The sequence below is a fragment of the Colossoma macropomum genome, unplaced genomic scaffold, assembly GCF_904425465.1.
Source record: "Colossoma macropomum unplaced genomic scaffold, Colossoma_macropomum, whole genome shotgun sequence".
NCBI lineage: Eukaryota > Metazoa > Chordata > Actinopteri > Characiformes > Serrasalmidae > Colossoma > Colossoma macropomum.
In genome coordinates this window covers 12,887,210-12,914,167 of record NW_023494805.1, presented here as the reverse complement: position 1 = coordinate 12,914,167, position 26,958 = coordinate 12,887,210, and the positions used below count along the sequence as shown (strand labels likewise).

The window sequence follows — 26,958 nt, the reverse complement described above, 5'->3', positions numbered from 1 at the left end:
GAATTTTTTAACGACTTATGAGCTGAGACTGCAGGTCCCAATGCCAATGCCATGATACCTCTCCATCTACTCTTACTGCACACTGCTCCCATTCCTCAGCAGCCACTATGTTGCCTAGCAACACTGGCATCTGAATGGATAATGGGAAGGAATGGGAGACTGGAAAAAAAGGGGGGGACTGACTCTGGGTATGATTTCAATTCAAATGCCACCTGCTTTAACAAGTAACAGTTCTGTTTGACTGCACATGTAGCAGATCCTGCAGCAGTCACCATACTGCATGGTTTCCAGTCACCACATCATTTTGCTGTAAAATGATGAAATATGACAACATTGGGGTCTGTTTCAGACCCAGAAAACAAATTATCACACCTACTTCCACTAGAGTGACCAATAAGAAAATGTTATGACCATTACAGATCCCAATTAACACAAGTTAAAAATCCAGATAACTGATAATATTGGCTGATATAATTCAACATGGTCAAAATCAAACACTTCAATAGTTTTGGTTTAACAGTACTTTGCTGACTGATGTAAATTGTCAAATATCGTTGTCAATTTTCAACGATCATATTTTTTATACACAAAAAGAGTTCATGGAAAGATATTTTTGTATTATGCTACTCTCATGCATGAGGTTATCTATGGCTGCATTTGATCTATCGTCTTATTTTAACAATGATGGTGTTCTGCGTTCAAATTTCCCAGTTAAGACGGTATTGCTAGAAATGAGCAGCTGGTGACTGTCAGCTTAGCAGTCTACCATATGCCAGGAAACAATTAAATCCTCATAAGTGAAAGGTTCTCCTCACATCAGAGGTGTCTGTTGTTTACAATATTAAAAAAGCTACTAAATATCGGTATTCTATGAGAGGGACTGCTGAATCCTTGGGACCTTAATATCAGCCTATATTATCAACAGTGTTGAGGTAATTACTCAAAAAAGCAAATCATTATAAATTACTTGTCTAAAACTGTACAGGGATTACTTTAGTAATCTCACTACTCATTCACTAATCAATCACCTTACTTCAGTGATACTCTCTAAAACCCACACAAATCTGTACCAACTGGAAAGTATAAAGAAAAATCCAAAAGTAGCACATAAACAACTAACTCAAAATATCAAAAAGGGGGCCTGTTTAGGAGGGTTTCAGGGACAAGTTTCACACTAACATGATTGCTTCGAAAGACTTTAAGAGTTTAAGGCGCTCATACTGCACTGTTTATATTCACAATCGAAATCATGCAGTCAGCTGTCGCATGTAACACACATGCATATAAAGTACATACAAGGACACAGAATAATGTATGAATAATCTATAGAGGAAATGTATTTATTTAAATGGATAAATGGGATAAGCATCATTCTCTTAGAGCCAGATGAAACGTGCAAGTAATTAAATTCTCATTACAGTCATTGGCAAAAGTCAAATTACACACTGATATTCAAAGCGAAAATAAGTTAATATATCCTCTACAGTGAACACTTAAATATGATATTTTTCCACTAAAAAACATACCAAACGTGCCATTACTTTTCCACAGGCCGTATTTTATGTTTAATCTTTTCTCCAATATGTTAAATTCAGTAAATAAACAGTAATTATGCATTATAATTACATAAGATGCCAAACTTATGCATTATAATTACATAAGATAGGCCAAACTTTTGCATGCTTTGTACTGCATTACCACAACACCTATACTGGTCTTTCCACTAATATTAAATTAGTAATCTAATTTACATCTTTACACATAACAGCTCCTTTGTAGCTCCTTACACATAGCAGCTTCAATCATACTCTCAAATCACATGCCAACCTCAGTAACTTCCTTCAAATGGGAGTGAGATCTGTATGTTGCCCCTACCTGAGCTGGATCTGCTTCAGCTATAGCTGCTGCAGTGTCCAGTGCCAGCCTGCAAAGGTCCCCTTCACTGCTAATGATGAAGTGAGTGATCAGGAGAGGAAGGGCGTCTTGGACACGCTCACAGAGAGGAAGAGTGGACTGGATGGAGTAGAGCCACTCTACAGAGGCCATGGGGTCTGCAGAGACTTGATGTAATATACTGGTAGCCACCTGCAGCTCACTGTACCATGTGCTGAGAGGAAGCGTCAACGTAGTGTTCTGTAGAGAGAAGGGCAGTGATAATCAAGACTAAATAAAGGCTTTGAACAGATAAGGTAAGATAAGACAGACTAGCTTGCACTATAAAAATCTATAACATGGCAAAACGCTGCTTTTCTGTTAATTTGATAAAGTTCAGTGCCCTAGTCCTCACAGCCCCTCTATGGAAAGTAAGCTGCAAAATGTACCCCATTTAGAATTTACCATGGTTGTGATGTCATCCACGAACACACTAACATATGACCACCCATTCAGCCTACAGTACTGTACATCATCCATTCACAGTAAAGTGTATATTGTCTGTACATTACTTCTACATTGTTTGTATATTGTATTTAATACTAGATAGACACCAATGGCTGGGTGTGTGTGTGTCAACATACTTGGCCAATAAATCTGTTTCTGAGGTACATTATATATATATATATATACATATACATATACATATATACATACATATATATATATATATGTATTTAGCAGTCGTCGGAAGAAAACTTTGTATCTCCAAAATGGTAACTTTACAGGAGAAGGAATAAACCTAATTTACTTTTAATGTAAGTCAATGCAACCAGACGTTTTTCATTTCTTTTAGTCCATTCATCATGAAATTTACATACAAAGGGTAACAGGTATTTTCAAATTATGTCAAAAACTGAAAAACATCAAAAATGGAGTTTTCTTATGACAACAGTGAGATGACACTGGATCTCAGACAGTACCTGTACTGGACTGGATGGTTCCCTCTGGACAGTCTGTAGGAGAGAGTTAGCCATGTCCTGGTTCTTTGCCTGTGTTTGGGGGTCTGTTAGTGCCTCCATGAGGTTTGAGCAGTAAAGAACCTGCAGCAGGGGCATCACTAACAACGAGGCACCCCAGGGAGGCTTCACCTCAGGCGGGACAATCTTTACAGCTATGAGAGAAAAAAGACCACAACACCACATAGCAAGCGTAAATGCACAAATACATCAAATCTTACGAAACACTAACGCCTCAAAAATTTATTTAGTAAACACATTAATACACCAGTATGTGACAAATTAATTTAGCAGGAATTGTGGAAATACACCACTGACTGATAGACCATCATTCCAAAGATAACTAAGAATTTAATTTGAGGCAGGGGCTGTAATGATATGCAAAGAAAAGTGGCCAAAACGATAATTGTGCACTGTTTGGGTGAATGGAGAACTTGTTCTGGAAACATCAAATAACATAGGGAAAAAACAGACTATTCTTAGTACATAAACATGCTGTGTGGAAGCAAAGCTATCAATGTCAGTGAGCAGGGTTCAGATGAGGAGAAAGGCTTCACCGAGCTCCAGGAGGGCGCTCTGCTGCGAGGCGGAGGCTCTGAGGAGGAGCAGAGAGATCCCCATGATCACTTGCTCAGACGGGAGATCCTGCGGAGAGAAAAAAGAGGAGTCAGAGAAGAGCCAGATGCAGATGGAGTCTTTGAGGGGGCGCTGAATGGAGAATGACAATCGCTCCGGGCTGGTGTGAAAGCTTCCACAAGCCTTTAGAGAGATGAGAGGAGAGGCTTTGAAGAGATTAGCATCACACAGCTAACCCCCGTTTGAAGCCGTCGCGGCTTTTCCATTACGCTCACTGTAACAAAAACAAATCCTCGAGCCTGAGGGAGACAAATAAACCAAGTCTTTTGTTTAAAGAGAAAGGAGCCCTTTTATTGGAAAATAAACAGTTTATGTGCTGTCTGTGGTTTGTTCAACAAAGACTGGACAAATAATTCTTCATTTAATAAACATGCAATTATTAGCATGTGATTCTTACAAAGCCTAACGTCACACAGACTGAATTCAAAGCCCGAAAGCTGACACAGGTCCATGCACCTGCTTAATAATACTCCTACAAAGAGCTCTGGGGGATAATTTAAAAAGCAAGACTTCTCAGTTAGCCAGATAACTCAGGTTCAAAGTCAAGACTGTCCAATAGGTGGAGAGTTCAGAAAGGATCCTATTAGACAATTCTCACTTTGGGCTTATGTTTTCCAGGTTACTGAACAGGGAACAGGCCTTATGCTAGGCATAGGCATGCAATCACACTAAAATGACTTAAAAATATATTTTTCTCCCAACGTAAAGTGACGAACAACATCTAGGAGTCGTGATTTTTGGGGCTTTTTGTGGTATGATATGCAATGATAAAGCTTTGTTTAAGAAAGCTTATAATAATTAAGAGCTCTGTAGAATCAGGACATTTTTAACACAGAAAATATTGAGAACCAAACTGGGTTTTTGACTGGGTTTACTGCCCTGTTACAGCTCCCCAGCAGACATTTTACAAGAAACTATTCCACTTCCGCAGAAAAGTTTCCTGCCGGAGATGCAAGAAAAGCGGCTGCAGCTGACCTAAAGCTTAAAGCAGAATAAAGCATGTCTGAGTTTTTGTTTTATATCACATTTTCTGCCTATACTAGTACATTAGCAAACACTAAGACATGTTTACAGCTAAGATGGTAAAGTGGACAAAAAATGTTGTGGCTCCCAAGTTGGTTCGATTTTTGTTGAAAGGACAAAATGTCTCTTCTTAACATTTACGTTAGACCCAAACTGATAGTAAATACTGATGCCTGTGCCAAATATTGTTTCTAATCAGAGACAGAGAAAAATAAAAAATGTGAACATCAGCCATGAATGTCAGTTTATTCTTAAGCTGATGAAGCAAAACAAAATCATTTTACTAAAACAATGTTTTAAACTGTTATTTCCATGTTATTTCCCAATTCTGCGGGTATAATTTTAAACACTCATCCGTGCCTTAACACTAGGGTTTGCTGAAATAATTGTGATAATTTTCTTTTTCAAATGATTATTAAAAGCATGCACTGAAACTGTTTTGGCTGTTACTTCACTACCTCACATGTGTCGTACTTTTTGTGGTTGAAATGTCACAGCCTCTGATGCACTGCAAAGAGCTCAGCTATACTTACAAGCTCTGAATCACACAGTTCTCAAACAACCAGGCTGCGCAGAGTGAAAGTAAATAAGGGTTTTACAATTTTGTAAAAATGGTTACAACAGTGCACTTGGCACAGAACTAAAGTTTAGTTAATCCCTCCAGCCAAAAATGAACACGCTAAGTGCAACAGCATTGTATTTTCTTACAATAACTTCTTATGTCAAAATGATTAAGTACTTTCTCAGCGAGTAAGAACTTTGAAAGTAACTTATCTTTATTAAGTCAAAATTTCGAGTAGTCATGATCTGAAATAAGTCACAATTTGAACCAAAATCAGAGAAGCATAAAAAAAATATTTTTTTCTCCTACCTGGCAAAGAAGTGTTGCGCTGGTCATTACTTAATTACGTTAATTACGAAGTGCACCTGTGTTCATTTGCATGGATCTTCTTAGAAGATAATTCTTTGAATTGGCCATCCGCATTAGTGCAAAGTGTTAGTAGGCTGTACTAGTGCTTCTTTTAGTATATCTGCCCCAAAGTGAATACTGAATTATTGCTTTAATTCTTGCTCTATGTACATTCTTTCCACTGCTAGTGATAATTAGCTACATTTGGGAATAGATTATTTGGATTCATTTTTAACCTTTAATCCTCTGCATCTTTCAGCCCTAGCTTCCAGTGTTCCTGTCCCACCCAAAGTCACTCACACACGGCGCTCACCTCTCTGCAGACAGGTAGGAGCTGGTGGAGGGTGTGCAGGAGGGACCTGAGCTCTCCTCCCAGCTGCAGACTGAGCTGACAGGCACACACCAGCTGCAGCACTAGCTGAGCTAACTCAGCCCTCCAGCACTCCGGCTTCCTGAGCAGAGCAGCGGTCAGGGATTCAGCCAAGGAACTAAACTCCACTACAGCCGTAACACTGTCCACCTACACACCAGAGACAAACACAGACACAAAATTCACCACAAGCAATACATGCAGTGTAGTTTTTCTTTATGCCCCACATATTGTATACGGCATGAAAAACAATTTCACACTTTGTTCTAAAAAGTATGGATTCTAAACTTTCAATTAATAACACATTTATTTGTACATGGGCAAGGAGATATATTGTTATAATTTGAATTTGATGCAAAGTTACTGGTATGTGTTCTGTTGTTTCATGAAAAGAAACCTATGCATTACAGTTTTGCCATGTTTTTTCACATCAAAACAAACAGAAAAAAGTCTGAAGCTATGAATGCAGAATGTTAATAAAAAAGTAATTCATTACATCAATATTTAAGTTGTATTTCATTTGTATTGTGTGTAATTACATTTAAATAACTATTCAATTGATTTAAATCTGCATAATTAAATGGTAAAGTCATTCAGAGTGGTTTGAAGAGAAATTCTCCATTCCGGAGAAACACTGCATCAGAACTGGTATGACAGGAACCAGGTATAAAGAGTTGAATGCCTCTAAAACCCACCTTACAGACCATTATCACATGAAATGGTTACAAATATATAGACAAGGGCCTGAGAAATAGTTTTACAATAGTTCTGGGAAGGCAAAATAGACTCTCAGAAAACATTATTTACCAATATTTTATCATTATTAACATCATTTATAAAAACTCAGAAGATTCATTTGGGACAGTAAATAAAATTGCTATATTTGCATTGTAGACATTCCGACCCCCAGTTCCTATCACCACCACTGTAAAGGAATCAGAGTCTATAAGATTTTCTACAATTAAACTATTCACATTAAGACTTTGTCTTCATCTCAATGACTAAATAATGTAGAAATTTTGAAAAAAAAGCAGCAGAACTCATCTTTTCTTAAGAGGAATCTTAAGGTTGCTCTCAGTGTTATTCCCTCATGCTCTTAGGGAGTTTTCCTGACACTCACCCTCAGCTTGTTCATTAGAAGCTTGGAGCTGGATTTCTATAAGCTGGTTTGTAACAATGTTATTTTTGTAAAAAAAAAAATTAAACCTTAAACTTGTTTTGTTTTATATTAAATGACTTGAGTTAAATGTAACATATTGCAAATCAACAATAACAACTGAATTGTAAGACTGAATAATGGTGATAATATCAACAATAACAGCAACAGAGACAATAACAACAGCAACCTTGGGGAGTAACATACAGATGGATGTTTGTGACAGGACAGTGATGGATGGTATAGGGAACGAGATAGGATGTCAGCGTATACACATGGGTATCTGGACATATCCAATAGGACTGTGCACAGACATTTTGGGGGCTCAGGGGGAAAAAAAGGATAATAAGAATGTGGATTAAACTTAATTTAACTCACTGCTTGACCACTTTTAATAAGAGGGACAGTGTAATCATGTTTCAGAAGAAACCAAACTACCAACTACCAACCAACTAACTTTACAGCCCAAACAGGGACTTAAACTCCAACCTCCCAAGTCAAAAGGTGAAATGTTATCCCCTATGACCCCATTTAAACCTGGTAACTTCATTTTGAGTATCAAGATAATATCTGGATAAGGCCAAGCCACATAAAAATGCAAGCCAAGACATGTTTAAAACAGATATATACGTTATAGCAGTGTAAACACATCTGCCTCTCCAAGACACATTCGACAACCAAAACTCCTCCTGGTACAACTGAAACTCCACCCCCTGCAGTATGTCACTGGGCATGTGATCCATGTCTGTGTGGAAGATAATCATGGAGGACGCACATGACTGGGGACCGGACGAAACAAAATGCTTAATAGCGATATGGACAGACACAGCAACCGTTGTTAGCATAGCACAGGAAGAGGCTGGACAGTTAAACCATTGGTAATTGGTTGCCAATTTGCATATTCCATTGAGTGGATTTGCATATTCCATCTCCACAGCAATCGAAGATGCATTGAACTATCAACTGTAAATGCATCTAGCTAAGATCTTATCAGGATACAATCCAGATACTAGTCACATGAAGTAACCAGGTATAAAGGGTTTTACAATGTGACGCTTTCGCAAAGCTTTTCAGCACTGTGATAATACGTGCATTCATGACAGGTCGGAGTTAACAGAGGTGAAACATTCACAGGTGGCCAGTACTGCATTAGAGGGGACGCACAAGAGTGATGAAGCTTGTGAAACTTGAGCCAACCAACTAGTTCCATTCCTACTTCTTTAAAAATTGCCATATCAATAGTGCTGGGCAATATAAAAATATTTATTGTTATTGTGATAAAATATGTCATAATATATCACAATATTCTTTTTTTTAGCATATTGTGGATACCATCAGTACTTCCCAACTGCATGTTTGATTACAAAGAGAACAAAATCTCTTGAAATGTTTGACATTATGCATTTGTCAACTCCACTTGATATTTGGGAATGAACCCAGTGCTATGACTGGTTGAACTCGTCTGCTTCTTTTGTTTTTCCGAAGGCTAAACACTGCTGCACATGAGACTAGATTTGAGTACTGCACATGCACAACTGAACTTAAAGGCGTCAATAGCTTTTTGTATAGTGTAGAGTGACATATAATACCAGCATACTTTGATGCCAAAATGCATACCTGCTACACAAAATGTGTACAGGTTGGCAGGTCTGAGTTTGTGTGGTTTATGCACTAAAATTAGCCATAATTGATTTTCATATGACCATTTTCTAACGTCTTTTTTGTCTTCGAATTAAACAAGCTGTTGTTACTGTGCCTTTGAGACTGATACATGTAAAGGAACACTGTGGCCGCCCTACACTGTGCCTTATTCAAAAAGTGGTCTGGCCTGAAACACAGGGCTAAACAGCTTCAGGCTGAAAAGCAGGATATATGTAATGTGATTGCATGACATCACAAAAACTGACCTGAATTCTGTTTTTGCAGCTTAGTTTCCATATATAGACTATTTGGACTGGGGAGTGACTGTATGTTGATGAAACTTTAACAATGTTTACATGCTATATAAAACTCAGTAAATTCAGTTTTCCACAATGGAGGCTCTTTAAAGTGTTTGGCCAATTAACTGAAACCTCAGTGAAAAAAAAAATCAGTGATTGTTATTGAAAATCAATGTGCTGATAATTATTTCCTTGGTTTGGCTTCAGTGCTTCCTCAGCAGTTGCTGAGCAATCGCTAAAACCCTTTAGGACGTCTATATCTGCCCCATGAGAGATGTTTGCTGTTCTCACCAGTATATAAGGGAAGAGCTGGACGAGGCAGCGTAGTATCTCGTGGGTGACCTGAGTGCAGGATGAGTTCTGACCCTCTCTGGGCTGGAGCAGGACGCTGAGCAGGCTTTGTCTGAGCAGGGCGTTCTCAGTCAGCCTCTGGGGCTCGCAGTAAAGGTACCGAAGGAATGGAGCCAACATGGATATATGCAATGGCTCATCTCTAGGATGTAGAGAAAAAAAAACATTAAGAATCAGCACATTCAAACGCATACACCACTGCTTTTTCATATATACATCATATGTCCACAAGTATCCAAAGACTTCTTCTAATTAGTGAGTTCAGCTACTTTAAGGTGCAAACATTGCTGACACAGGGGGACACAAACAGCTTGTATAATCTCCATAGAAAAGCACTGCCAACAGAATGGGATGCTCTGGAGCAGCTGCACATGAGGTCACCGTGCCCGATTCTAAGCATTGGCTAAATGGGTGTAAAGCCCCCGGCAATGGGCTGTGGAGCAGTGAAACTACATTCTCTGGAGAAACAGAGCTCCAGCCAATACCTTTGGGATGAGATGAAGTGGCATTCCAGAACTAATCATCCAACATCAGTATCTGACCTCACTAATGCTCTTGTAGCTGAATGGAATCAAATTCTCACAGTAATGCTCCGACAACTGGTCTCAGAAGAGTAAAGGCTGTTTCTGCTTAAAACCCTTTTCTGTTTAAAACCCTTCATCATCTCCAAACTGGTCAATTGAGGGTAGAAGAAAATTTTTTTTTAACTTTAATATACATTAATGTAACATACATAACTGTAGCCTGCACAATGCCTAAAATGCCTAAAGAGTAATTCTACCGATCTTTATAATAATACAATGACTGAGATGTAAACAAAGTCATACAGAATGTTTTGAATGTTAAGTAGTGTGTTGTACTCAGATTTTGTTTTTAAAGTGGTGGTGATAGGAACAAGGGGTAATGTTTACACCCCAAATACAGCCAATTCATCTGTTATTCAAAACCACCAGTTAAACTCCACATATCTTCTGAGTTTTTATATGCAATATTGACAACAGTAAAATAGTGTTTCTCTAGGGCTAAATTCATTAGCAAGCCATTGACTAGTTTAGGAATTTATCACTATCCATCCGTTTCTCATACAGAAAACAAAACGTGCAAACAATTTTCTCATCTTTACCCTCATTCAATCATTTTGAAATAAAACATGTTGCCTTTTGAAATAAAACATACCGCCAGAAAATATTTCCTCATATGGTTTATATAGGAAGAGGAACTCTTCATTTGACAGATGTAAGATCTGAGAGCAGTGTGGTTTTAGAAGGAGACAGAGTGAGAGAGTGTGTGAGTGTGTGATGATATTATCTCTCGCTCAAGGCCTCTTCTGAAGACTGTACTGAAGAGGAACTCTTACTTGTCAGCAGCCAGCTGGATGAAGTCATCAATCTCCTGCAACAGAGCAGGCCAGCAATCAGGACGATTCTCCAGCACTGTGATGTACGGGTGAGGGCAGCTCCTGGTGCATAAATACAAACACAGAGAGTAAAAACAAACGGCCCATATTATGGAAAAAACAAACTTTCCATGCATTTTTTCTTTTACTAGACTTCACACCCCCTGCACACATTCCATTTAAGGAAACTAACCTGTAAAAACAGCCAACCCTGAATACACAGTTTTCATGCTGTCACAAAAACCAATGCATTTACATATATCTGCCTATTCAACACACAGCACACCATTCATGCTGACATTATAAGGAGTGTTTCAGCCAAGACTGCTTTTAAAACAGGGCACAATACTGGGCCTCCAATCAGAACAGAGCTCATTGACATATATTAACCTTGAAGGCACAGGATCACAAACAGTCTGGTTAATTCTAAAGAATAAAGAAAGGTTGGAAAATGGTCCTGTAAAATATGAATTATAGCTTTTTTGGCACAAACCCACACAACCGTCCATAAGTAAAAGGTAAAAGAAAAATATAAGAAACATGAGAACTGTAAAGAATAAAACTACTGAAAAGACATGAAATTGTAATGAGAAAACAGTCTGGAATGTTAAAGTTGAAAAACTGTGATATAACCAAAAGGTTTGGAACAGGGTAATTTAAAACTGTACTTCAGATATGCCTCTATGTCGAGTCTCTAGTTTGCAGACGGGTCTCTAGTTTGCTGTCTTTCGAGGAAACCTTCATGGAAAACTAGACATTTGGGTGTGAGCTTTCAGAGTAAAGGTGTAGGGGAGGCTAAAGCTATAGAGGTTTATTTTGTTAGAGAGCAGCACAGCAGGCACTGAGAAAGCTGTATTTCTCTATTTCTACAGAACTCTTATTTGTGTGACCCAAACCAATCTGTTTAATTCAAGTTCAGTAGAATTAAGACATTATTATGAAAAAATGTAACAGAATTTTGGGTGACATTTTATTTTGAGTGGTCCTTTTTAAATGAAACAAACATTCAACAGACTTTCATTAAGATGTCAAAAACATATGAGGGTTAGGATTAGGTTTTGGGTTGAGGTTAAGGTTAGGGTTTGGATTAGGCCCAGGGTAAGGGTTATGATTAGGTTTTGGGCTGAGATTAAGGTCAGGGTTAGGATTACGGTGAGGGTGAGGGTTAGGATAAAGTTTTGGGTTGAGGTTAAGGTTAGGGTTAGGGTTAGGGCCAGGGTGAGGGTTAGGTTTTGTGTAATGAAAGTAACATTTTAACAATACATCTGCTTAATGTAAGTAGTGTATCAATAGAACATCTACAAGATATTTACTGCAGTGTATCCAGATACTGCACTGCTGCTACTTCAATAATATGTTGATGTCTTACTGATAATCTCGTAAGAGTTTATGAATCATCTACAAAGGACCACTCCAAATAGTGTTACTGAATTTTGACCTCAGAATCAAAAATAGTTTCAAATGTGAAAATGTGTATTGCTATAACCCTCATAGACACTGAACAAAACATGGCAATTGAGACAAAACACTGAATACGAGGTTTGTTTTTTCTTAAAAATAGTAGATACAAGTTTTTCCTTGTAGGTTATGTTGACAAAGTTTAAAGTACTGTGAAAGTACTTACACAGACGTACTGCAAATTCTGCTAAATATAAAAATTTTCAAAGCTTTTGGTTGATCATAGTACCTTACTATTACACACAAATACAGTTACATGCAAAAGTTTGGGCAGCCCGGTCAAATGACATTTTGTTGATTCTAAGTGAAAATAAGCACATAACACACATAAAACACAATAAAATATCCAAATCATCTCATATTGGGACACCTTAGATCTTTAATTAACCAAAGCCATTTCCAGATATGCACTGAAACTGTAACTGGCACTAACAATGTTACTGCATATCACCAACAAACACTACACAACCAGTTATTTTATCACAAAATTCCAAAGCGAAATGCAAACTGTCCTCAGTTAAGCCTGGACTGCAGCTACAGGATGTTCTAAATTCCCCTTTGAAGTCTTTCCATGTGGTGACCTCGACTTTCAGACTCAACTCAGCCAGAGTGTTCAAAAAGAACCGGAGCACTCCATTATTCTCACAGACAGTCTTCTGCCTCTCCTTATCTCCTTATCTACCTTCTGGTGTTCTCTATCCAACTAACCCAGCATTCACATCACTGGAGCCCATCCATCAAGCTGTAGTTTGGGCAGACAGCCACAACATTACCTGCTTTCAGCGTCAGACAAAGACTGGACGTGTATAGCTGCCCAACACCCTGACCTTCTCCTCATAGAGTTTAACTGCAAGTTCACAAACCAAGCTGGGATCCATACACAGAGCCTTCCTTCTCAGACTACATAGTTTGGTCAAGAAGAGCTGATGACATGCATTATTTAAACATCTGGGTATGAGGAAAGCTGTGCTAAATTACTGGATCTTCTGGAAGTTATTTCATGTTCAACACCACATCAGATAATATTGGAAGTGACTGGTCAAATTTCATGTTGTGCAAAAGAAAAAAAATAAAATAAAATAACAACCCTTATACAACCTACATATACATGACCTAGTGGCAGAATGAAGGTTGACAAGTTTTTTCTCAAAAGAATTCTTCACAAAAGATCAGTGAACACCAGACTCACACAAATAAAGATTCCTGAATGGTTCTTGGCTTGCATGCATGGTTCAAGGAAAAACCTTTAATAGGTACAGAACCTTTACTTTATGTGGAGGTTCTTTAAATCAAGGAAAAGTGAATTTTACTCCCTTTTTTAAATGTCCAGCACTGCCAGAGACCACCTTTTATTCCTTTATTTTCAGTCAAAATGGTCATTAAGTACAAGTTATTAATTTTTCAGCGTCAGCGGGGGGGAAAAAAAAACAAAAAAAAACCAGAAAACAAATATTTAACAGAAGTGTGTGCGCTCTTTGTCTTAGTTATAGCATCCATCCTTTTGGAAACTCTTGTTTTTTTTTTTACTTATTTTCCTTTGACTTTACCCTTCTTTATGCAAGCAGACCTAACCTCCTTAGAAACATTTCCTGAAAAATGAATAACCTGTACTTAATGGCTGTTTTCACTGGAAATTGGATAAATGAAGGGGGGTTTCTGACTTCTGCACAGCCCTGTATTAAGTAGACATCTACTTTTTAAAAGGTTCTTCATGGTCACAAATCTCATTTACAAAAATAGGTCTTTAAAGAACCGTCAACTGAAAGGTTCTTGCATTTCTTTTATGTCCGAGGAATTTCATCAGTCCAAGGAACCCTTTTATTATTTTTTTTAAGAATGTTTATATTTTCAACATGCTTTTCATATATTTACCCATTTCTCAAAAACAAAATTAAAGAACAAGCTTTATATCGCATTCACACTAATATGAAACAGATTATTAACTAACAGACCATAAGGCAGTGGGCTGGATGTGGTCTAAGTGGCCTCGTGACCTTAGAACAGATTGTGTGAGGTGGCATCAGGCAGACGGACACACTGGGCATCAGCAGGCCCCTCCATTAATCCTGAAGCTGTCCCTGATGGCCACGCACCAATCACAGACAAGTTCATGGCTTTCCTGCCATAAATCTTCTCACTAGGTGGCAGAAAAGATGGACAAGTCTCAATGCTTACTCATTTTTACTTGTCCATGGCCAGTTTGGAAGCATAAGTTAACGATAAAGGGCTGGAGCAGCAAAATGATGAAGACACACACCAAAGCAATAATGCCACACTCTTGACAACATGATGATCCCAAAACCCCACAGCCTAAAGTCTTTTCACACTTTATCTGGATAGTAAGCAATAGGTACACTCAACTTCCACTGCCTCCACATTAAATCGGTGCAAGACTCTTAAAGCTCATTAGGATTGACTGATTTCTCCAAGAGACACCAAATTACACATTTATCACCACTAATGAGACAACCATCCCCAAGGGGCAGATCATATTAGGAGGACAAGTTATGGGCAATAACTCACAAAGACGCATGACCTCAACTGATAAGGGGGGCCTGACAGCTTTGTCTTAACATGTAGCTTTCCTCATCCAAGAAGGATAATCAGTAAATCATTTCAATGTATTTTTTGATCTTTTTGATCAATGTATTTTAGATCTTCACCAACACTTTACCCAAACAGAATTAAAGGGGAACTCCAAGCATTTTACAGTTATGCATAATTCAACTATTGTAACGCTGTAAGCCATTCAGAGTGGATTAATCTGAGATAATGGACTGTAGAAAAATTTATCAACTTTACAGTGGTGGTGATAGAAACCAGGAGTCATCATGACCCCAACGTAAATATAGCCATTATATCTACTATCCAGAATGATCAGCGATCCAATGTATTTTATGGTATGTTGATAATTAAAATAGTGGTAAATCCAAAAAAATGTCACCATGTTGTGCATGTTCCTCTCTACCCCCACTATATAGACATACAGTACCTCACACAGCTCTTATTAGGAAATATTTGAGACATACACAACCTCATATCTTATTAGGACATATCATAGACATAAACTACCCAATACAGCTCTTATTAGGATATTTTATAGACATACACTTCTTCACACAGCTCTTCTTAGGACATTATAGACATATACTACCTCACACAGCTCTTATTAGGACATATTACAGACAAACACTACTTCACACAGCTCTTATTAGGACATATTACAGACATAAACTACCTCATACAGCTCTTATTAGGACATAATGTAGACATACACTACCTCACACAGCTCTTATTAGGACATATTAGACATACACTACCTCACACAGCTCTTATTAGGACACATTACAGACATACACTTCTTCACACAGCTCTTATTAGGACATAATATAGACATACACTACTTCACACAGCTCTTATTAGGACATATTACAGACATATACTACCTCACACAGCTCTTATTAGGACATATTACAGACATACACTTCTTCACACAGCTCTTATTAGGACATAATATAGACATACACTACCTCACACAGCTCTTATTAGGACATAATATAGACATACACTACATCACACAGCTCTTATTAGGACATATTACAGACATACACTACCTCACACAGCTCTTATTAGGACATATTACAGACATACACTACTTCACACAGCTCTTATTAGGACATATTACAGACATACACTACATCACACAGCTCTTATTAGGACATAATATAGATATCTGGATATTAATTAGTATTAAACTAATACCGAATATGAATGATCTTTCAACTTCATGCTCAAAGTTACTTTAAGATCTCACTGTTTCAGTGCAGAGTCAGACAGATGTAGCAGTCCTCACCTGATGGAGTACGGGCAGGTGAAGGATGTTCTTTTATCTCTTTGACTTGCTTGGATCTGCAGCAGTCTCCCAACCACCTTAATCAGCCCCTGCACGCTCCTGCCCAAAACAGACCACAATCCAAACATTCATCCAAGTTAACTTCAATCAAATGCAGCTATTGGTGTCACATATTTCACATTGAGCCCCTCTTTCCCCCCCTATTTGTTTTATCCTTAGAAGTCTAGTTAGTATTGTTGTTGTGCTATACAAAATGAAAAACAATTGCAATAGTATGCATGTATTTACATATTTACACATTTCATTACATGGTTAGTTATAGTTGCACGCAAAAGGTTTGGGTGCCCCTTGTCAAATTACAAGTTTTGTTGATTTAACCTCTACCCTTCTGCACATGCTAATGCACAACCACAGTTCATTTATGCAATTTAATATACTGGGGGAAAAAAAAAAACATAAAATGTGGCCTGTGCAAAAGCTTTAGATTTTACCAATATTTGCACACAACTGTACATATTAACTCATTTTCATTTGCTTTACATTCTATATCCAACTAGAGTTTGCACAGACATTCTTTTGTTTGCTTTGATCTCAAAAACAGAAAGCATGGAAAAAATTGGGGTAAAATTATTATTTGTTTTACACAAAAACAAGACTGCATGAATAACAATAACGTTTCATCAAATGCAAATCCTAATAGAACATTTCCTCTTTCACTTATAAACATCAATGAGGTATTGACTGTACATTTAGCATCCACACTTCTGACTTTGTTCCCTGACCTTGAAGTGAAAAATAAATAAACAAAATGTAGGAGGTGTTTCAACGCATATAAACTGGGTGGACCTAGGAGGGTTAAAAACAGCCAGAAAATGCAAAATAAAGATAACATTTAGATTCTCTTCTATAGTTTTTAAAATAGGCAGCTGTTGAACATCGACAATAACATCAGGCATTTATCAATACTTAAGATCTTTATTAATACAGTTATCAATGGCGATTATGATTGATATTGATATTCATGTTCTGCCCACAATGTGTTGTTTTGTAGCAACTATTGCAACATTGAACAAGCTTTCCAGAACGCTGGTAAAAATCCAATTCACTGAGAAACTGTAGCACACAACAGCGTTATTATTTTCAAATGATATTTACTTTGTATACCTGTAAAAGATCATGCTGTTAGGATAGAACAGGTGTAGAATGTTTGTCAAGCTACCTGAGCTAACGAATCAAGCATGGTGGCAAACATACTGGATGTGTTTTTAACCTGAATAGTTAGATACTACTACGACATAATGCAGCTTAGTAGCGCAGCATTTTAAACTGGAAACATTAGGTCATGACTCTAAATCTACAGTTGGCTTTACATAGTGAAACATTCATGCTACTTCCACTGCCTGAAACCTACAAGCGTCTTGATTTTGTGGGATAAGTTTCATGACAGTCAATTAAAGTGCCGATGATGCATCACACAATCACGTTGACTGATATAATTTGAAAACGACATCGAAGATGGTGTATTAGGCAGTTGAAAAGAAGACCACCCCCCACCCCTGATGTCACATTTTGTCAGTTTCCTGCGCTAACCAGTTTCTGTGACCAGCTGTGTTAGCTGGCCAGCTAACACTAACAGCTGTTTCAATGGCTGCTTGGGCCACCATTTATTCTTCTTGGTTAGCCAGCTGTTACACCAATCTACGCAGGTAAATTCCTTCCCCCCTCTGTTAATGACCCCTAATGTTACACAGAGCTCAGATTACTTTGGAATCAAAAGGGAGATGTGCTCCTTAACGAACTTGTTAGGACAGAATGAGTGAGACATTAGATAGGCCGCTACCAAACATTCATTTTTAACAGCTTAAACTACACAAAACAGACAAAAACATAAATATATAGTAAACAACCCCCAGGTAGATAGATAGATAAATAAAAGACAGATAGAAAGATATAGAAAAAAGAGCAGCAATAACAGCAGGAAAAAATATACAAATATGATAAAGATGACTCACAGGTGACTTTACACTGAGAATGATAACATGTATCAAAAATTTCAAGCAGCTAATTTGTGAAGTAACCGAATGTGTTATGTGCAATTTTGATTTTTTTTTTTTTATTGTTTCGTGTAACTGTCAAGTTGCATAGAAATTATGTTGCAAGCAACTCACAACATGCAATTAGTTGCATGACAGTTTCACCATGTAAAACCAGTCTAAACTCATTAGGTTCTGTAAAGCTTGTCCAACCTAGCAACAGTTGCGAGGAAAAACACATCTGAGAGTGAAGTGCAGATATGGAAAGTCTAAGTATAGATAGCTGCATTTGCGGATATAGAAAAATGATTTACTGGGGCGTGCTCCGGTTGCAGGATGGGATGCAGAATGAGGATTTCTCATACATTATAAATCACGCTGCTGTGGCAGTTTGCTCTGTGCTTTCTTCCACCCTCCTCCCCTCTTTTCCTTCATCCTGCACTCATCTTTCAGTCGGCCTGTGTGTCCCCTCTTCCTCTGGGTTTGATTACTCTATATTTCAGCGAGAGGGAAGCCATAACTCTGTGCTGACAGCAAATTCATCTGCATTTCTGCCTTCATCTTTTGCTATTTTCATGCATGTGTGAAGTTCTTCGTGTGAGTGGCGGTTACAGTGGTGAGTGTGGGGTTTGCACACTGTAAAATGTCAGAAACGTAAAGCTTTCACCGACATGCTCTCGTCTGCTACCTACACACCGTCTGCTAGTGTGAAGAAACGCATTTTAGGGCCAGTTTGCTGGGGCTTGAATTTATTTATCAAAATGTAGCCAAAGAAGGCAGAGCTTAGGCATAAAAATGCATTTTGAACACTTCAGAGACAAAATTCAAAGTTCAATAAATAAAGCATTTTTATTCAGTCGCTCTGAAGCACCGAACACCGAAAAGAAAGAAAGGAAAAGAAAAAAACATGTTTCTGAAATATTGGCGCAATAACCCTTAAAATGAGGCTCATCTGCTCTGCATTTTATCCTTTAGAAGTCGGGCTTATTGCCAGCAATAACACGAGTAAATTTTATGTGCATTATTTCTTATTTAATTTTGCCAAAAGTAAAGAATCTAAACTTTCAATTAATACCGCATTTGTGTCTTTAAGTAGAAAAGGAGATTTTTTGGATGAAAAGTTATTGTTGTGAGTATAATCTTGTCTCAAAACAGACTTTACATTTTTCATTTTTGCTGTTTTTATGAATTCGTGACAGCAAAACAAGCAGAAAAAGTCAATTGCAATCTCAAACCTGACGCCAGATCTATTCTAAATAGGAACATTCATGATTAAAGGGCCCATATCTAGATTCTTGTATTTTATTTCTTCCCTTGATGTTCTTTTATTTTTTGTGCTTTTATGTATCAAAAAAGGGTCATAATTAATTTTCCAATGCTAAATTCAGTTGATGTGTGCACTCAATAGTGTGCATACATCAGGTATTTTGCAATGGTTTTGGCGGCTGGTCAACCAATCAGCCTTCAGTACTGGACCAACTCGTTTTATAATTGATATTTTGATGGGTTGCGTCGTTGATTTTGGGCTTGCAGGTTAACGACTAATCATGGAGTAATGATGGTTGGTTACCGGGTCAAAAGACTTTGCCCAAATCTGCATCCCTAAAATTAAATGTAATTGATAACATAAGCAAGCAGGTATTTACGCAATTATTTACATGCATGGTGTAAAAGTTAACACTTTTAAAGTGCATTAGCATGATCAATTATTAACGCCACTTTTTTTTTTTTAAGGAGACATTTTGTCCTAGTTTAACCCTTCAAATCATTCATAGATTCAGCCTGATGCCCAGCTGCCTGCATGTTGTTGCTATGACTCTGCCACTGTAGTCATTTTGTTGAAATACAGCTTTTAAACAGCAGGTTCCATTTCTGGCTGTCTTGATAAAAGTTAATTCCATCTACTGTCATGCTATGAATTTGTTTATCACTGAAGTACATTGAGTCCAAAGTATTATTCACAAGCAAAACACAACATTAATGCCAGCAATGGCAGTAATGTCAGTAACTTTAGCACTGTGGAGCTTTCGGCAGAATACACTGGACGGCGCTCATAAAAGAACTATGTATAAATTACAAGCTGCAAACTAATGAAAGTAAAGCAATAGCTAAATGGGAAAACATGACATAATGCAGTGGTAATCGCAATGGAGCTGGAACATCCAGTCACTGTTGCTCTTGCAGGATGTCAGGGATGAAAACTGCAAATATTTTTATGTTATCTTGTTATCTTGTTATCTTATTTTCATGTTCTCCCTGTGTTCATGTGATTTTACGCTCACGTTCAAGTTTGAATTACTGAAGGTAATATATAAAAATGCAACTTATTATTTAATTAGTTAATGCTTTCCTAACTAATTTGACTGACAGAAAAACTAAGTAACTCATCTTCTAAGAGTTAAGCTTCGACATATGAAATTCCAGTGGTTTTACTGCGTGAAAGCGTCCACTTTCTTCTTCTTCACAAGGCTTTCTGTTCATGCAGCAGCAGCATGGTCGGGGCAGTTGGACGGGGATGTGCCGCGTGGGCAGCGATCCGCTATTACTATGGCGAGTGTGACAGCATGAGCTGTTTATGCGCGAGTATGCATTGAATAAACATGAGAGCTGGCGGAGGCTGCACTTAAGCTGCGTCTCTGCTCTGATATCTGAATATGCAGATGAGCTCCCACAGTCTACTGCCTCTGTCACCCAAGTGGCCAACTTCAAGCAAAGACGCAGTCGTGCAGGCATATAATCACATCAGCAAGCAGAACTGCCACATGCGCAAAATCGAACAAAGTAATTAAACAAAGGGTTTGATTTGTTTTCTTCACACTTCGGTAAAATGACCAAAGTTTAAATGATTTTGCCAGTAAGTTCAGTTAAAACAAAAACAAATCGTCTGCTCAGCTTTCTGGTTTCTGAGTAAATGAATTTAATTTCTCTATTTCAGGCAAGGCATGGAGAACACTGTTCTTAGATCTGCATGCTGGCTGCCTTTGGCTTAACCCTTGAAGGAGAGGTTTCGCTTTCACTTTGTATTCAGGTGTAATTACAGCATTACATATCTAATTGCATAGTGAGTTACACATGTTATTACATTTATGCTTGCTTCACATTCTGGATTGACAGTTTAAGGCCTAACTCGCATCCAACTTTTTTCTGTTTGTATTGATGCCAGGAAATGACAAAAACATGGCAAAAATGTAAAACAAATTATTAGGTTTCTTTCCAAAAAACAAGACTATACACACAAGAATAACTTTATCACATACTAATCATGATAAAATACCTCCACTCTATTACAAACATATAACACATGAACAACAGAATAAAAACAGATCGCATAAAAATAGTAATAAAATTAAATGAAAAAAGGACACACTGACAGTACTTTTTAAATGTTCCTGTTTATGTACCTATTGTACAAATTCTTTTATTGCATTATTCAACTGTTATTTGTTTCTTATGGACTGCTGATTTGGTGTTGAGAAATTTCTTTGTTCACAGTTATAGTACAACCATGTCGCTTACAATGTAGCCAAGCAAGTTAAACACAGATTAAAGAAAAAAGTAAAAAATAAAATTTATTAACAAATCAAAATCAGCAAGACTAAATGAATAAGAAGATTTATAAAGAAATAAAAATGAAAGCTCAGATAAATAAGGCATAAAATAGCAAGAAAATAAGTACTGACAACAAATTCTCAGTAAAAGAACAAACTATGATAATAAGCAATAAAAAAAAACACAAATTAAAAAAATACATTTTTTTAAATAAGATAAAAAAGTAAAATAGACCAGTAGAGGAACTAACATCAAATTAAACAGCTGCACGGCTAGAGAGGACCAACCAACTTTTTCATAGAGTGTGCAGTGATAAGTTCTGTAAAGATCTCCAGTGAAGAATCAGAGCGCTGAGTGAGTCTGAATCTAGTGGTTTAAGGCTACTGGTAGAAAAAGTCTGCAATCTGCACTACAGAATATTCTGTACTACATCTGTACTATAGATCTTAAAAATTGCTATTGAACTGCATGCTTTTATTATTGCCAGTGACGAGTGTGACTTGTAAGGGTTAACATGCTGTAATTCAGTGGTGTTTGGCATATCGATCTGAGAAGACATTTCGGAATATTCTCATTGACTTTCGTCGCTGATATTATGTCCTACAAGAATGACAGGACAGCAATACCCAGCCGGGAGGGGCAGGAGCTTGAGCATGGTGATAAGATGCCATCAGTGCTCCACAGAGTGGGAACCACATGACATTACTCACCAATTAATATTACTGTACATCAGAGCAAGCCACTTGCCCTACACCTGCAGGACTGATATCTAAAAACATTAATGTAAAGGAAATGTTTGAGCACTTTTTAGCCTCCTGATGCTCCATGTGTAGCATATGGTGACATTCCACAGACAGTCATTTAGACACATTTCTCTATACTTAGTTCCAGTTACGTTTAGCACAGGCAGATTTTAACCAACTTGAAGCTTCTCTTTCATAATGCATTTAGATGGCCCGCAGGCCTGTAATATGTTGCAATTTTTAGTTTTTACCGAATGATGACTGCACTACTGTAAACCAACAATGTGCTGTGCATTCAGCCTGAACAATTTAAAGATACAGTATATTTCACTCACAATTGCTAATATTCACACTAAAGTTCAATACATATAAATAATTCAGCCCATTGTTTGTGGGTTTTTCATCCTTTACAGGGCACATACACTACATTTTTCCAATTTTTTGTTTTGGGGTCCACTTATAATATTTATGTGGTCATATGAACCAGTCACAGTTCACACGTACATGACCATTTTTAAGCTCTCTTTATCAATTAGACTTAAACAGGCTGTTTCGTTACTGTGCCTTTAAGAATTTATGTAAATGACTTCTGTTTTTATTGTCTGTACTGTGCCTCATTCAAGAAAGGTAAATACAAATGTGTTGGTTTTCACGTCATCACAAAATGGTGTATTCAAAATAGGCTGTTTTTGCATGTTTGGACTGTATAGACTGAGGAGTGAATGGTATGCATTGAAACTGTAACAGTGTTACACACTACAATCATTTTATTTCACGACAGTGAGGAACATTTTGCTTTCATGATATAAACACTTTAATAATAATTACTGAATTGTATTCTGGCCTTCAGGTATTTTCATATGCTTTAGTACCTGCCCATCTGCTTCTATTATAACTGCTTCGAGACAATGAGCCTTCTGTTGTTTTCTAAGCACAGGGAAATGATTGTCTGTGGTAATAGACTGCATGGTGTAGATGCAGCAGAGACAGATTAGGTTGAAAAATGCTAATGTAGTTGTACAGGGCATGGCATAATGTTTTGGAACTACATTAATCCCTGTAAAAAACAGGATCATTCTTTGGTGACAGGTTTTAAGACTTATTTTTTGGTAATTACTATGAAATTAATATGTAAATTATGTAGTTATGAGAGTGAAGAATTGAAGTATGAGCACACATACAATGCCTTGCAGTTTCAGAGGTTAATCAAAAAGTTAAATTTAAATTTAAAGTTGATTTTCTGTAAGTGCCTATTTTACACTGATTTTACACATGTGCATTGTGGATGGTCAGAGTGTTGTACCTTGCAGAGGGCAGCAGGTTGAGGATGCTGTTGAGCACATACTGCAGGTCAGCGTGACCCTGCTCTACCAGCAGCACCAGCGCATCACAGCACGCTGAGCGCACCACCCCACTCTCACTGCTGCACTGCTCCCACAGTGCCTCCAGAGCAGCGCCCTGCCGGCCAAAACACAGATGCACATTACCTTCAGACAGCATGATCAAAGACCATAGCAAAACAGCATTTATGAGTGCGACTTATTATTTATATTGCTTATGTATAACATTGCCCATCAAAAGTGTGAGAACAGCTTGGCTTCTTTACATTTGAATTTACATTCAATTAAATAAGAAAACAAACCTGCAAAGGTTCTGCTGGCAGAAAATAGTTTACTAATACTTTATATCAGAGGTGTCAAACGTACAGCCTGCAAGCCAGGACTGGCCCCATTCCAATTCTTATCCAGCCCACCAGGTAAATTAAGAACCCATTAACCTTGCAAACTGAAACTGACCTTTTGCTAATAATGACTGACACATCGCTCAACCAATTGCTGCTTTGCAACTGTCTTTAAGCACTACTACAAGTGAATGAAAAACTACTCAGAACAAACTTGGCATGGATGACGGTGGCAGTAAACTAGTTACAATTAATACACTAAGAGACGTAAAATTGTGTTCCTGAGAAATGTTGTTTGGACACATGCTATCCAATCTATTTCATTGATGTTAGCAAATACAGACATCTAATGTCAGTTATTTAATAATAATAGTAATCAATAACCTTGCAAAAATGTAAAGATGGCTAACAGATCTTTACATAACCTCAGTTTAGCGCTAACATTCCCAGTTTAGTGAATTGGTCAGATTAAACAGGTCTGTGCTTCGCTCACATTTGCGGTAAATTTTCTCTTTGAAGCTGAATACTAATCCAATTGTGTGCGTACAATCTTTTCCATTCCTTGAGGTTTCCTAAAGAACATTTTTGAAATTGACCTATCCTCAGTGTTTAATGCTGTACTGACTAATTTCTAGTCTCAGTGTCTCTGATTTGTAGATGACACTTGTTCAATCAGTTTGTTAATTCAGCAGCTTTCAGATAAATGACAATAAATAAACCTATTCAGGAGGAGTTATTGGTCTACTAAACTTATTTTTTTGGTCTGGTCCACTTGACACTGGACTGGGTATGATGTGGCCCATTACCCAGAATGAGTTTGACACCCCTGCTTTATATTGTACATTTAGTAACACTCGGCTTCATGTTCACCAAGGTGCCTTTCTTGGTAATGATAAAATAATTATTTGACTGCAGTAGTTTTCCAGACTGTTGCTAAAAGCACATGTTGAAAATCCTTTGGCCCAAAGGTGGTTTAAACAGCTTAAAGGGTTCAGTGCTGACATCACATCAAGGATAAAATTTGTGGGCTGCGTCATCATTCTGACAAATATTTACATATAATACTTTTTTCATCAGAATAAACCTAGTCAAGCTTTAATATGTTGTCGTAAACCGACAAAGAAAACAAGCTCACACAATGCACACAATGACTGTAATGCGTCTGGACTAAGTTTGGAATCACCATTTCCAAAGTCTGTAATCACTGTTGTCAATAATATAAAACCAACATCTTGGTTCATTAAACTATTAAACTGTAGGAAGCTGTAAAAAATAAGATGTTAGGTCAAGACTGATGAACAGAGCTGTAAAAGACTCTAGAATGACAGAGAAAGCTGAAAAACATTTAGAGCTGTGTTATAATGTAATTAATATTCAGAATGCCTCATATTTGAAAACTGATGGTCACATCTCTTAGTAGAAGACTTTAAATATATAATTACAGTATATTATTAATCATTTATTAACTACTTGTTCCCCTCAAAACATTTATTTTAGTGTTTTTAGTATCTAGTTTTTCGATTTTTTACATCTCCATTGTGTACGTCATTATTAAATAAAACAGCAGCGATTGATATCTATTTTTTGTACAGTAGTGTATTCAAAATTTGAAATGCCAGGTGTGCACAAACATTTCACCTCAATTTATCTCCCTTTTTTACATAATAATAACACAGTTTTGGGGGAAAGGTAAGTAAATACTGGAGTATATTACAGGAAAATAAGAGTACCGGCTGTTGTCTCATTGACAATGGCTTCTATATTCTGCTATCATTGTTAGTGTACAACAAACCTGAGTTGTGGATTCTGATATCTTCTCATTGTGGCCCTTCTCCTTCAGCACTGCAGTAACCAGACTCCTCACAGCCTACAGGGACAGAGCACAGAGAGACTGAATAACATCTAAACTTCTGTAATCAAGCCCCAGACAGCATGTCTAACAGCACTTATCATCTTCTTCAAGCCGTCTCTTTGTCATGAAAGAAGAAGATTAAAAGATGAAAAGGTACAGAGTGACTCTGGAAGAACAAAGTCTGCTATTAGCTCAGAGGAAGAGGTCAGAGCTATGTTATGTAGTTAAAAATCACAGACACAAGGACCAGTAATCAGGTTCATGCTTTGATATTCTAATTGCTGTTTCAGTATCACTGTTGGTGAACAATGGAATCAAAAACTCTCACAGTGGTTCATGACAAGGTACATTTACCAGATTAAACACAGTTCTGTTAATGAATAAATGAAGCTATCAGAAACCTTAAAAATTTTGTATTAAGTGGTGATAAAGCTCTCCGCCTGATGCTTACCTGGGCTTGGATAAGAGAGTTGGGGAACTCAAATCTTTTCTTCAGTGTTTCATTCATCTCAGATCATTGTAGTTGATCCACACTGTTGGGGAAAAGACACACAAGTATGAGAAATTACTCAACCGAATTTAAAAGCTTTAAAGTAATTGTGAGTTCATATTGCTTTATTCAGTGTTGTCTTCATACTTATTAGGCAGTGTTGTAGTCAAAGACAGAGATCTGGACACAGAGTAGATTTTGTAGTGGTTGAGTCCAGGTCAAGATCAAGACCAGTGGTCGAGACTGAGACAAGACCGAGACCAGATTAAGATTTAGATTAAGGTAAATATATTCTACTAGGATTAAGATAGCCTACAAAAATTATTAATTGTTATTATATTATATTCTATTACCTTAGTCCAAATTTGCATAGTAATTTTTGAAAGTAAATGGAATTCTCTGTCCTTCTTCTCTAAAACTTATTTAGAATCATCGCCTAAAGTCAACTGAATATAAACCAAACAACATGCATCCATTTTTATCATTAAATGAAAACACTGTAATAAAAACATTCTGATCTGCCCTCAGTGGATGTTTAAATTTTAGAACCAATAAACATCTAAAGGCAAATAACGCTCAGTTAAGCCATCATGAAAAGATTAATTACATCCTCAACCAGCAGCAAA

The 26,958-nt window shown here is 37.3% G+C and overlaps 1 protein-coding gene across 1 annotated transcript in view; it reads right to left on the bottom strand.

The window, feature by feature from the left end:
* Window positions 1–26,958, bottom strand: part of focad (focadhesin) — a 77,368-nt gene that overhangs the window by 45,639 nt on the left and 4,771 nt on the right. Inside the window, 10 exon segments of the mRNA XM_036596101.1 lie at window positions 1,876–2,133; window positions 2,856–3,046; window positions 3,449–3,536; window positions 5,774–5,980; window positions 9,218–9,419; window positions 10,635–10,736; window positions 15,985–16,083; window positions 23,613–23,767; window positions 25,783–25,857; window positions 26,294–26,375. Coding sequence (XP_036451994.1) covers window positions 1,876–2,133; window positions 2,856–3,046; window positions 3,449–3,536; window positions 5,774–5,980; window positions 9,218–9,419; window positions 10,635–10,736; window positions 15,985–16,083; window positions 23,613–23,767; window positions 25,783–25,857; window positions 26,294–26,350 — 1,434 coding nt within the window. The 5' untranslated portion in view covers window positions 26,351–26,375.